Here is a 13558-nt window from a genome sequence, read left to right on the forward strand (position 1 = left end):
CGTTCCACCCTCTGCCTGTTACCTCGTCTACCTGTCATAGTGAAAGGAAAAAAAAAGGGGGGTGGGGGGGGCATAAGGCCGCGTCCAGACGTCGATAACTGATGCTGTCAAATGTTAAGTACATGTCTAAAATATAATAATATGTTTTTACTGGGTCATTACTACCATCAATATATTTAGAATGGGTTTAGAACAATGAGTATGCCAAAGGTCAAAGGGAGTTTTGTTTTATTGTGTAAGTTTTTTTTGCTTTGTTCGAGGCAGTGCACCCTCACCCCACTTTCCCTTTCTGTGTCTCTCTCTCTTCTCTCTCTCTCTCTCTCTCTCTCTCTCTCTCTCTCTCTCTCTCTCTCTCTTAGTGTGTGTGTGTGCTTATGTTGTTTGTATGTGTTCTTGTGAGTGTGTGTGTGTTGACATGCCCACCAAGAACTGACTTCTCTGTTTGAATACTGATTATTCTGTTTTCAGAATGTTGCGCTTTCCAATGTGGACCATGTCTGTTTTCTTTCAGTATTAATAGCACCGACTCAGTTACTCAGTGGTTTGGAGAACTCTTTTCACATTTTCCTGAGAACAGCACTGATATCAAATTCCTTTTAAACACATGTCAATTCCAGTGCCCTAGCTGCTTCTTCTCCTATTTTCAACCAGGTTCATCTCCAGTAGTCACCATAACCTCCTCGTCATCTCTCTGTTTTCTACCCACCCCATCGCTATCTTATTCTGCTCGGTGTACGATGGTTATCGCCTCCCATTTACTCATACTCTGCCCATTCCCCCCCCCCTCTTTATTTTCTTTCACCTCCCCTCTCCATTCCACATCGTAACCTTGCACCCATCCACCCTACTATTTTAAACATATCCCTTCCATCACATGATCTCTTTCCAGTCCCACCCCTACCTCCAACTACACTCCAATTACGGTTACGCCATTGCCCTAACATTGGCCACTGACTTCCGTTTGGGGAACAATTTGCTCACGTTTCAGAACTAGATTAATTAATTAGCTCGCCAGACACCGACCTCGTTGAGTTTCTGACCTCTAGAGAATTCTCGCTTGGGAGACGGCAGCGATACGATAACATGTGTAGAGGAAAGACCGGAGAGGAAGAGAACGTCCTTCAGGGCGATAGTAATATGAACTCTTGCCACGACAACGCTTTTTAAAACTTTGTTGTCATTCTTGCTACTCTAGGTAGCCTCCCTCCCCCTTTTTTTTTACTATTTCTCTCCGTCTAGGCGTTGTTTGTCCACTGGATGAGGTAGCCATCCGGCAATAACCTCCACTCTGTTCTATCAGTTGCTCCCCTAACCAGGTTGTACCCGTTTGTTCTCTGATGTCATCGTGCAATCTTATTTCTGTTCTTCCTCTTGATCCCTCTCCCATACCCCTGATATAATCGACCAAACAGTGAACAAATGAAGTAGCGTACGTGCTATAGATATAGTGGTTACCGCTAAAGACCCAAATTCTTGGCTCATAGTGTCTTGTGTTAATGAGAAACCCATGTCCAAAGTCAAATATTCAACCCTTTAAGGGAGACGATATGCCACAGCGGAGTGCAGATTACCAAATATTTTCTAGCACTCACAACAACTGCATTTATTTTGGCGCTCATTGATTTATTTAGCCATATACACCATCATCACAGTGCGCAAAAAGTGGACACACACAGCGCAAAATGCTGCAATCGTTCGGAGTGACGGATCAGTGCTCTCTCTACTCTGTGGTCAGTGCTGGTTCTCATGATCGAAGCAGTCGCACTCTTCCAGTAACCTCATCGATTTCCTGCACTGTTTACTATCGGGGGAAGGTTGTTTGTTTTCTTGTTTTAAGGTCTTTTGCTGGGTAGTTTTTTAGTCTTTCATTCTTTCTGCCATGAGACGATCGAAACAGCGTTTGAGCACGCATCCCCAAAAGCAATTTATTAATTTTATAGGGTTTAATAATCGCTTTGTTAGCTCCGCTTGTGAAGATTTATTGTTTTAGTGGATACAAAAGCAATGCAAGAATATTTTGATGGCCGTGGGCTATAAACAAACTTGAGGTCCACGTCTCTGTATTCTGTTATTTATTCCGATATCAAAGGTTACATACAGCTAGTTGTTTCTCAGCGTGCTTGTAGTCTTTTGGCCTGTTGTGCACACCGTAACCTTTGCCTAGTAGTACACTCGCAGACTCAAACACTGAGGATTTTGCCCTAGGTAGGACACGATACCGACATTCTGGTGTCTAGATGTTTGGAAATAGCTAGACAGGAGGATAAATCATCACCAAACATTAGTTCATAGCCAGCCAAATTAAGAAAGGTCTGATTATTCGAACAAAATGGTTTACACGCGTAAGTACAGCCCCCCTTCCCCCCCCCCCCAAAAAAAGATCCTCTCCAAAGAAGACCGACTTTCCAGGAGGACCCCTGACATAAATTTCCTTATTATCCTGACCATCAATTTACAACCCACAACAACTTCAGTTATGCCAACTTTGCTCGCCGTACCGCGCCCACGTTTATGTAGTTGCGTGTTCACTTTTAATGGACTTTTAATGAAATTTCTAGTTCAGAGAAGCAGCCAAAGTTCGCTGCCGGATTTTAAGTTTTCCCAAGCGTCCCCGTAAAACGATGCTTTGTGTGCTTCGTCTTTTACATTATTGAAGGATACGAGATACTGTGGAAGGCCCTGGTGCGCAGCCTTCGATAGCTATTGTGTAGATCAAATTAAAGAGAAAAACAATGGAGCTGTGTAATAAAGAATGCATTGTGTATGTTTAAGGCTGGTTGTTTGTACAACTACCTTCAGCGAGGGTTGTAAAGGGCGAAGAGGTTGGGGGGGGGGGTGAAAAAAATAAAAAGAATGTGGAGATGGATAAGAATTTCGAAGGAGAGACAAAGAGGCTGGAAAGGGATGGAGAGAAAGAGAGATTGATGGAGATAGGCACGGGGTGGGAGGGGAGGAGGGGGGATATTATTGTGAATGTTTTTTCTCCTCTTCGATCTATATTAGGTCATCTAGGGGGCGGGCTGCTTCTTCGATCGTCCCGGTCACGGCCAGCCTGGACGATCGGAATACAACACAGTGTCTTTTGCTTGCAACAGCGAAGAGCTTAATATTATCCAATACATTGCTGTTGTTTGTAGAGAGATAGACAGACAGGCAGGCAGACAGACAGACAGACAGACAGACAGTGAGAGGAAAGACGGGAAATGAACACGGGAAACCATACGATGTATGAGAAAATGGGAAGAGTTAGGAAAAGAAGAAATGAATGACTTCTATTTACTCAGTGCCATGACTACTAATGTGAAACTTTGAGACATAGAGAGCGAGAGAGAGAGAGAGGGGGGGGGGGGAGAGGAAACAAGAAAACAGAAAAAGCCGGTTATAAACCAACATTGTCGAAAACGTTTATTCAGAAAAGGGCCACAAAAAAAAGAATGTGGGGAAAAAAGTGAAAAGCGTGAAGTCATTATAATGGAAATAACATCAACGGAGAGAGGAGATAAGAAAAACTAACCATTCATTTATTCTTCCAGTATCGGCTTCACCTCGAAATGTCAAGGTTAACGTACTTAAGATCTTCTTGGACTTGTTGGTCTCAATCTCAAAACAAAAGAAAAGAATGTATGTACAAGTATTCAAACCACACATTTTGGAGGGGGGGGGGCGAGGGGGCTGTTTAGACTATTTGGCACTGTCAAAATATGCTTATATTGTTGGTACGGGACTCGGAGGAATAAAAAATAGTTTCAGCTACTATTTTTTTTTCTCTAAGAGACTGTAGAGTAAAATCAGTTAAACACCATCTTACTGCTTGATCTTGCCGTTAGAAAAAAGATGTCACTGAAGTGTTCATATATAACTATACCTTCTTGAAACTAATTCTAATGGAGTGATTCGACGATAGAAGCATTAATTTTAAAAAATAAGAGTATTACTATCTTTTTCAATATCTGTTAGCATTCTGTTATAACAAACCCTTTTATCTCTTCAAACAATCGCAATGTAAGAACTAGAGAACGTATCCAATAGTCTATCAGTCATCTTTCCCATGTGTCATACCGAATGTTGCCTTGGGGAGTAAGGAGGAAGGGGGCTGAACAGCGGTTTTGTTTTTGGTATTGTTTTCTTTGTTTTGTTTTGTTTTGGTGCGAGAGTGTGAGGCTGGAGTTAATCAGGCCAGCTAGGGAATCTCACGCGTCAGGGAAAGTTATAACTCCGATCACTTTTCGGTTGAATGTATTGAATCTAGTTTTTGTTGTTGTTATTGTTTATTTTGTTAGGTTTTGGTCTTGCCCAACAAAAATATATGCATTTTATATGAGTCCTGCTTTTGTGTGCAGCCTAAAAAAGAAGAGACCTGTGTGTGTGTGGGGGGGGGGGGTCGCTGTTCTCTCCTTTCTTGACGAATCATATGATTTTTCACGTGTTTTTAAGAGTTGAGATTATTGCTTAGGCGTGCTGTATCTTGCCTACCTTTCTTGTGGTGTTTGTAAATCTTTTCGTTGTTGTTGTTTGGGTTGTGTTCAAAATTAATTGCCCCCTTTTGCCCTTTTAATCTGATGGGGGCTTCCGTTTCACTCAAACTCAAACGCACATTCGAATGGAGACTCCTTTATTTTCTTTTTATCAACATTGCAAGCTTGTTCTGTGCCCATGGGCTTGTGAATAATAACAATAAAAATAACACTATGTCAACCAGAAGGGGTAGAATTACAGATAATCAGGAAGTTTAGACCAGCCAGTTTGCTTTGCAGATAGATATGACCTCACACCCTTACACACACACACACACACACACACACACACACACACACACACACACACACACACACACACACACACACCACACACACACACGCGCGCGCGCACACACACACACAGACAAAGACAGGGAGAGAGAGACAGACAGAGACAGAGACAGAGACAGAGACAGAGAGAGAGGGAGGGAGGGAGAGAGAGAGAGAGAGAGAGAGAGAGAGAGAGAGAGAGAGAGAGAGAGAGAGAGAGAGAGAGAGAGAGAGAGAGTGATTAAAGCCAAGATAAGATTGAACTTGATGATTATCTGTTCTGCAATCTTTGACACAAGTTGTGCAGGTGTTTTTTTAACCTGAGTTGAGTAGGATTTTTAGGCGTGGAGTCATTGTTGCAATCATAATACTATTATTTCCGCTACCAATGTGAGCTTTTAAAAAATATCTTAAATAATGAAGAAAATTCCTTTTACAAAATGTCCACGTTTCAAGTTTCAGTTAGTTTGAACTTGGTAATTGAACAGGGGAGAATGAAAAATCTCTTTTTAAATATGTCTGCATTTAAAGTCTCATTTTATCTGGCCTCCTAATTAAACAGGGAGAACTGTAAATGTATTATTGGATAGTGTTTTGTCTTGTAGTATTTGTCCGTTTAAATTTCAATGTGCGTCAAGCCAAAGAGGTTATAATAGTACTAGAGGTCGCAGCTGTGATGTCACCCACGTAAACTCACAACGGCTGTGCGGACCCACTCAGCTCGCTTTTTCGCCATTTTTTAGAGGATTAGAAACAGCGCTGTCACACTGCGTGTCCCTCGCAACGCCTAGGTCTTCATAGAGTTTGAAGCTCAGTCCAGTTTTATTTCAAGTTTTCTTTTAGTTTGCTGCTGTTATTTAATCATGTAACATACACGCATACACAATACCGCACCTGCTGACTGATTGTGGGAAACATAAATGCACTTAAATGTGGGCTACAAATGAACAGAGAGATATAATATAAGATATTGTTTGTTTTTTCCTGGTGGGATGGGAGATGAGCAGAGGGAGACAAAGTGAGTAATTGAGGGTTTTTTAAAAGAAAAAGGACAATTTCATACTAACAAAATGGATTGCTATTATGTCATGGTGTCTACACTCTCCTTCTACTGAGGCAAAGTCTAGTTCTTTTTAGAGTATGAAGGAGGTTAAGACTGGGTTAATTATTTAATATTTTAATTCGATGTTGTCTCAAAATGAGCAATTAATTGTAGGCTGGGATGCTGTAAATCACACAATGTATGGATCCTGTGCGCACACTCAAAGAGTGTTTTTTTAACATCGGGCACAAATAATTATATATTCACAACATTTTAAAATGCAACAATTACATAAATAGCTCGTTTATCTTAAATGTTCTCAATATTTCTTTTAATTGGCGTTGATTGACAATGGTGTTTGGCTACACAACACCCCACCTTCCAGGAATCCCTGCTGCTGCTATTGCACAAATGACATGCTGTTTGGTATCGTATGCCTACTGTATGCTTCCACGGAAGCCGAGAATGTATCTGAGTATTCTCAGGGGATCTGCTGGGGTAATAATAGTTGTAAAGCGCATAGAGCGTGCTCTTGAGCATGGATATGCGCTATATAAATGCTATTATTATTATTATTATTATTATTATTATTATTATTATTATTATTATTATTATTATTATTATTATTATTATTATCGGTTCCGCAAATGAGAATGAATATTACGCCGGTCTAATTGGTGAGTAGTTACGCCTGGTTGGCCACTTTATATTCTCTCATCTCAGCAACATTGACCGTGGTTCTTTTCCGTTCACCCAGCCTTGAAGGTTTTCTAGAGTTGCAGCTGAAGCTTCTGGCAGCTTCTCAGTCACATTCATGATTCCAGAGGGCCGACACGAGCGCCTTTTTGCGGTCAGCGGTACTAAATCTAGACATACTGTTTGAGCGACGCTCAGCAAAAGATTTCAATAAAATTATGTGGTTTTTTTATTTTTTGAAGTGATCATGAAGTCCGTCTCATTCATTTTCTCTTAATCTTACTCACCCATAAAATGGTCTCACTATGGAAAAGGCCTTATTTGCATTAATTGGAGATTATCTGGCCTATTTAAAAATAAACAATCACAAAAATCCCTATTAGTACATTTTAGCGATAGGCAAATCACTTGAAAAGAAATCAACATTTAAAAAATTTATAGAGCATCTTTAATCCGTGATTGAAAAGTGTTGCTGTGAACAGACTGGCCTTCTATTCCTCTCCGGAATGGCGGCGCTCCCATCAAGTTTGACACTCTTGACGTCACAGCTAAGTCCTCTAGTTCTATTTATAACCTCTTTAGCGTTAAGCAGTTTTTTTACGAAATTTTTCAAGCAAAGTGTACCCATCATGTGGCGCATGTACCTTGCTTTTGGCGCTAATAGAAAAATCGATGTGACCAGTCGTTACTGTGCCGTGCTGTTGCTCGGAGATTTCACCAGGCTTTTGCGAGTATGTTGGGCGGTTGTCCCGGTGTTGTTTAATTATTTTGTTTTAACACAAATGGTCAATTGTTTTTGAGAGAATACACTGACTTGTTTGCAATTTGATTGCACGCGAGTCATTGTCTGTACGCGCAAACGTTTTTTTTAGGTGGGGGGGGGGGGGGGTGTTCTGGGTCTCAACGGGCGCTATATTAATGTGAGATTGATCATGATAACTGATTTTATTTTGATAGGAAAGTTGAATGTTGCCCCCCCCCCCCCCCCCGATTTTCTCCCATAATTAGACAAAAAAGATATATACCTGTGTGGCTTCCTTACCCCTTGAACTTGAACGACGACGGAATGTCACATGAGGTACAAAAAGCCTGGAATATGGTATCTCTCTGATGTTAGCGTCAGGATATTAGTATGTTTTTTTGTGAACAGAGAGGGCGAAGAATGGAGCGAGTCTGATCCAGGCAAAGTCTATATTCATTTCTTACATCATTGGTCAATTTTTATTTTTGATGAACTACAATGGGCTTTCACTATCTGCTTGTTAAAATCACACACAAAAAAGTATCTGCCCCTGTTATCAGTGGAACTTTGTTTCTCAAATAGAAGTTCTTTCTGAGCATTCTTTGCTCCAATTCTAATGTGTAAACAAAAAAAGGCTCTCCCTAAAAATTAGTGTCACACACGAAATAACATAGGTAACGCATCAGGTATTTTAGAATGTTTGGGGGGTTTTCAGTATGTCAAATAGAAGAGTGGTTCATTTCATCATCAGATAGAGACTCATAGCTGATGGTTCTGAGCTGTGGTGTAAAAAACCTAAGGTTTGGTTATTCACATTTACATATTTTTTTAATTAGCTTGCATCAGAGAGCGCACGAATCCTTTACGTCCACAGCAGAGAACGTTTGTTTCTGGCGGTAGCCATCCCCTGTCTAGGGCTTGTGAATTCTATGGCGCCTAGCGTTGTCAACAACCTCTTTTCCCACACCTATTCTTCTCTTATTATCATGTGTATATTACGTATTTTGTATGTTCCATGCTGCTCACTTTTTTAAAAAGGCTTTTGTTATTAATTTCAAAGAAATTCATTTAGTTTTTGTCGGACGCCTTCGAGCGGCCGTGCATGAGACTGACAATGGCTATTTCCCGCGCTTTCCAGACGCCTCCACCCTTGGACACCGAGATGAAGCGGAGGAGTAAAGAAGTGGACGCTGAGCTCACGTCCTTCCTCCCTGCTGAAAGTAAGTAGTTGTTGTTACATACATACAACCATCACATGACTATGGTTTTGTTCACAGAATGATCTGAACTTTGAACTCATGAGGAGGTATAGTATAGAGAAACAAAATGTGTCCCTGCTTTGTTCTGTCTGAGTCTCCCACGGCCGGCTGTGCAGAAGTGTGTATATATGTATATAAATGTGTGTGTGAGTGTGTGTGTGTGTGTGTTCTGAGTGTATGTGTGTGTGTTTGTATGTGTGTTTTGTGTGTGTGAGTGAGTGTGCGTTCGTATGTGTGTGTGTGTGTGTGTGTGTGTGTGTGTGTGTGTGTGTGTGTGTGTGTGTGTGTGCGTGTGTATGTTCAGTGTGTATGTTTGTGTTGGTGTGTGTTTGCAGGTGTGAATACATGTTTGTGCATGTGGGTGTGCTTGTCTGTGCGCTTTATGAAACTGTTGATCATTTTGTCTTTCAAAAACATGTTTATTGATCATTTCAAGTCACCGTGTAGCTTCTCCAGTGCCGCTGAGAAGTTACACTTGGGATAGTTACTCTTTTCTATTAGACTAAACTTATGACACTAAGTTCTAGCTTGCATATAAATTTTATTTGAAGCAGTATAGAAACTCGAAATATTATCCTGATTCGATGCAGTTAAAGTTTCATCAGGGGATTTCCCCTCAAACTGAAAATGGATGGTGTTGTTTTCTGCAGAAGTAATAGTATCCAAAGTAATGAGATTGGACGAGTGCCTTTCAAAATATATTATTATTCCATTTGGTGGTGCATTCCTGTGTGTATGTGCGTGTATTTCTAGGGATATCTGCGTGCTTTGCTCGCGTGCCGCTCTTATTTATCTGTTTAGCACCTTGCCTTACGTTGAAGCGCATGTCGACTCCGGGGGTTGAGCCAGCGGTGGGAGGAGAGCTCACTGTGTGAATAATTTAGGAGGAGGGAACGCCTGATGCCGAAAAGTGATGAAAGAGAGGTGATGGAATAACAGGACGTGTTTGTGTGAGTGCATGTTTTCAGAGAGATTGTTTAAAAATGTGAGTCGGTGTGTTTGTGTGTGCATTGTGTGTGTGTGTGAGTGAATGTACACTGTTATTATATAATATATAGCTGTGACCATTTCATCTTAGCCTGACGGTGGTTTGGCTGTAGACGCAGTCTGTGTGTAGGCGTCCTAGCTTCACTCTTGAGTTCCCACAGCCTGCAACGAACAGTATGCCGGCTGACGAGTAAAAGTTCTGGAAATTATCTTGCAGTTCGAGCAGCTGTCCTGAAATTATTTCTCAGGTGCACTGTCCTGATATATCGGTCTTTAAATGGCATTGTTACGCTTTGATGGTCAGCTCTGGTTCGGGTTTGAATAGACCCAGTCACAACGTGCCGTCGTCACAGTTGCGAGATTGTCTTCTGCTGACGTTGATGAACGTCGTGGCACCAGCAGCGCGCTAAGATGCCTATAGCTTGACTTTTCTGATCTTTAGCTAAATGTACCATTTCTCTTGGGGGACATTGATCAATAGTTGATGCGGTTCTAAGTAAAAGCTGACTTAAGTTCCCCAAAAAATTTTAAAATAAAAAAATCTGCCCTGTGATCGGGGGAAAAAAATTCGAATTTTCTCGTTCTTTTCACATTGGTGCCGTGAACATTAACTGAAGCACTCGAATGTTTTTTTTTATAACGTTCCCTACTTTTCAGAGTGTTTAGTACTATTCACTTGAAAGATAAAGCGTAAAGACTCTAAAGTTTAGATTTTATACTTAATCGAAAAGTGGTACGTGTATCTTTCTTTTGATCACCAGTTATACATATATATATATATACATATATATATATATATATATATATATATATATATATATATATATATATATATATACATATATATGTGGGGGGGTGTGGGGGTGTGGGGGTGTGTATGTGTGTGTGTGTGTGTGTGTGTGACACACACACACACACACACACACACACACACACACACACACACACACACATATGCACATACAAGGAGAGTGGGCATATATAACTGCAGCAGACATCATCATTATCCAAGGATGTGTCGTGAGTAGTCTGGCGCCATTGGCCTCCATTAAATCCCGATCAGTGATCCCTGGCAGCAGGTTCTTCGTCCTTCTGAGTTCATTTCTTGCCGGTCAGACTGACCAATAGTTTCTCTTTTCCATAAATAATGCTTTCGTTTAAAAATGTCCCATCACAGTTGTCTCTGTATGATGTGCTACCGCTTCCTTCTGAGATGCAGATTTTCTAGGTAGTTGTGAAAGGGGGATGTCTAGGGAGAAGCAGAGAGGAACCTGAAGTCTGAAGAGAAAAATGGGTCAAAAGTTCAATTTTATATCGTGCACTTTTTAAAAACTACAGATGAGAAGCAACGAATTTTATATAATGACAAAGCTGAAACGCAAGGACAACGTATGTTTCAAATATTCAGCTATGGTGATTTGGAGCTTTCTAAAGTTTTAATTTAAGAAGAAAAAGCACACAGAACACAAAAGTCATCTCTTTCTCCAAGCAGACAGAAAGACTAAAACAGCTACTAAACCTACACAGCTGGTGCCTCTGAAGACTGGGTGAGCAGAAAGGACAATCCCTGAAGGTTACAGAGAACCATTTTACATCCACTATTTTATTCAGTTACATGCCGTCTGGCCTTCATGGGAGAACAATAGTTAGACGTACATGACATTAATGCTTTATAACGTTACGTACATCAATAAATTTCATGAAGTCTAGTTATAGAGTTGTTCTTGTTAAAAACAGATTTGAAGGAACTAGGGCAGCATGCCTGAAAACTGCCAGAACAATGATAATCATTTGTGCACAAAGGGCTCACTGAACCCAGAATTCCCATCGGGAGAGGAAGAAAAGAGAGGGCACAAGCAACAGATCACTATCATTGTCTCCTTTTCCCTGTGTAATGCAACCCTCTCAGCAAGTTCCCATCCGACCTCTATCCACCCCCATGGCACCAGTCTCACTCGTACGACAAGGAATCCCCCGGGAGTGGCAGCGCGCGGCGACTAATTGCTCGCGCCATTTCCGTTTTGTCTCTCTCGTGCCAGTGAAAAAGATGCCAGGACGTGCAGTCAGTTGAATTGGGAAATCATTCATTTTCTATTGAACCGGATTTTTGTTTCATCCATTTCTTGTTGACCTGGCATGAATGCAGTCCAGCTCAAAGTTGTTAAAAGAAAAATAGATTCAAGTCCACCATAGATCTTGTATGGAGAACATTAATAGTTTAGAAGTTCTACTTTACAACTAAATTGGGTACAATTATTTGGCTGTAGGATATGTGCACAGAACACTCAAGTGGCTCATTTCCATCCCTCTTCCCCTCTCACCCTAAAGCCATTCGTGAGACTGTGCTGAAGACCATAAATTTCGTAAAATAGGTTATTGATCTGGACCACGAACTCATGAACCAGTGATCCTTTTTGGACGAATTAACCGGTTAATCGGTTGTACGGCTCGAACTGCGCCAACTCTAGCACTCAGTCTGAGACTGAGAGACAAGAGGAGAACGGATCCGTGTCCCAGTGTACGCGTGTGGTTGATCTGGCTATCGTTGGCGCCAGGGATTGTAGGCTGAACAAGTTTTTTCCTCTCACCGGACAAGTGTGGCACGCTTCATGTGGTCAGCTGTGTGAGTGTTGTGGCTGTGGGCATGGCACGGTGTTGTTGCAAATTTTGGACTCCATGGGGCGCGAATTTGTCTTGTGAAGCCCAGTGTTTTAGCTTTCTGAAAATAGGTTCCACTTTTGTATGACGCGTGTGCACCCTTTTATGTACACAAAGTGTTCTTTTGTCGCACACGTTGTACAGAGAAAGGCCTTACTCCACGCACGCCTTCAAAAATAGTTGTTTTTTTTCTATCATTTAGTGGTCCAAAAATGGATGTTTCTGCTTTTTTTCCCCCCAACATGCCAGGGCAAAGATCACACGACGTTCTTTAAACACGTGAGGCTATTTGTGAGTTGAAGCTATTAGCGAAGGGACTTCGTTGGCTGAGTTTTTATACGTATCCATTTAGGCGGTATTAGCCCTGTTTGGGTTTCTATCAAGCAACGGTATTCCAACTGCATCGATTTTCTTTTTATTGTAGTTGTTTATGTTATGCTTATTTTTTTCGAGGGGGGAGGGTGATAGACTTTAGTTTGCATCCGCAAGCTTATCACATTCATTTAGCCTGAAGTAATTAAGAGAAGCAGCTTTAGGTAACTTGAAAATGTTAGAGCACACGCGGAAGCGGGAGGAACATAAAGAGGAGAGTCTATGCAATCTAGGAACTGTTAATGGGTTTATTTTTCACGTTAAGCTTTTGTTTGTCAGAGTTCACTCTAATGTCGAGAAGCTTGGATGTGTTATTTCTGGTACTGTTATTGTTGAAGTCGAATCTTAAAGTATCTATTTAAAGCTTTTACTTTTTTATGTTAGGAGTATTAACTGGCTTCGTATTCCCTTCCACGTTTAGCGTAAGGTGGAAACATGGTCAGTTTCATGTCACAAAACCGTGGAGCATGTCTTGACCGCATGTAAAAGACGTACCCGTGACCCTTTGTTGCCGATCGTCATGGAAAATGAGTGAAAGCAGTCTTCAGTGCTTGTGCGCGCTTTATTTCTGTAGCCTTTCCAATTTCCTGAATATGGTTGCCCATCAGAAACAGTGACCATGCGTTACTGGACAGCATTAACCGAACTAATCCCTCAGATATGCGGCTTCTAGAAGCTAATGCGTGCCTCATACCCATGGTATTGTCTGGCTGTGTACTCTCTACTCCTCCGGGATCTTGTTTTCTGGGATTCATGAAGCTATACAAGCTCCCAGAGTCCACGGGGATCTCGAAGCTTGTTAGACATATTGCCGTCGCGACAGCCCCCAGCCATGTCATGCAGTTCGTGACCTAAACGGGAGGAAGCGGAAATGCAGTCGACCCAAGAGACCATAGGATTGCATGCTACCAAATCCAGACCTCGTTCCCAGCGACGCACTGGTCAGCAGCAGAGCCCAGTGCGTAAGTGTGAGCATAGCTCAGTGCATAAGGCTTTAAATATTGTTACTATTATA

The 13558-nt window shown here is 41.4% G+C and overlaps 1 protein-coding gene across 1 annotated transcript in view; it reads left to right on the forward strand.

Annotated features, from left to right (window-relative positions):
• LOC101863405 (NK-tumor recognition protein) overlaps positions 1-13558 on the forward strand; it is a 157673-nt gene that overhangs the window by 113072 nt on the left and 31043 nt on the right. The window contains exon 4 of the mRNA XM_035973031.1: positions 8406-8487. Coding sequence (XP_035828924.1) covers positions 8406-8487 — 82 coding nt within the window. The remainder of the gene's footprint in view (positions 1-8405; positions 8488-13558) is intronic.

This window comes from Aplysia californica, unplaced genomic scaffold (assembly GCF_000002075.1).
Source record: "Aplysia californica isolate F4 #8 unplaced genomic scaffold, AplCal3.0 scaffold00025, whole genome shotgun sequence".
Lineage (NCBI taxonomy): Eukaryota > Metazoa > Mollusca > Gastropoda > Aplysiida > Aplysiidae > Aplysia > Aplysia californica.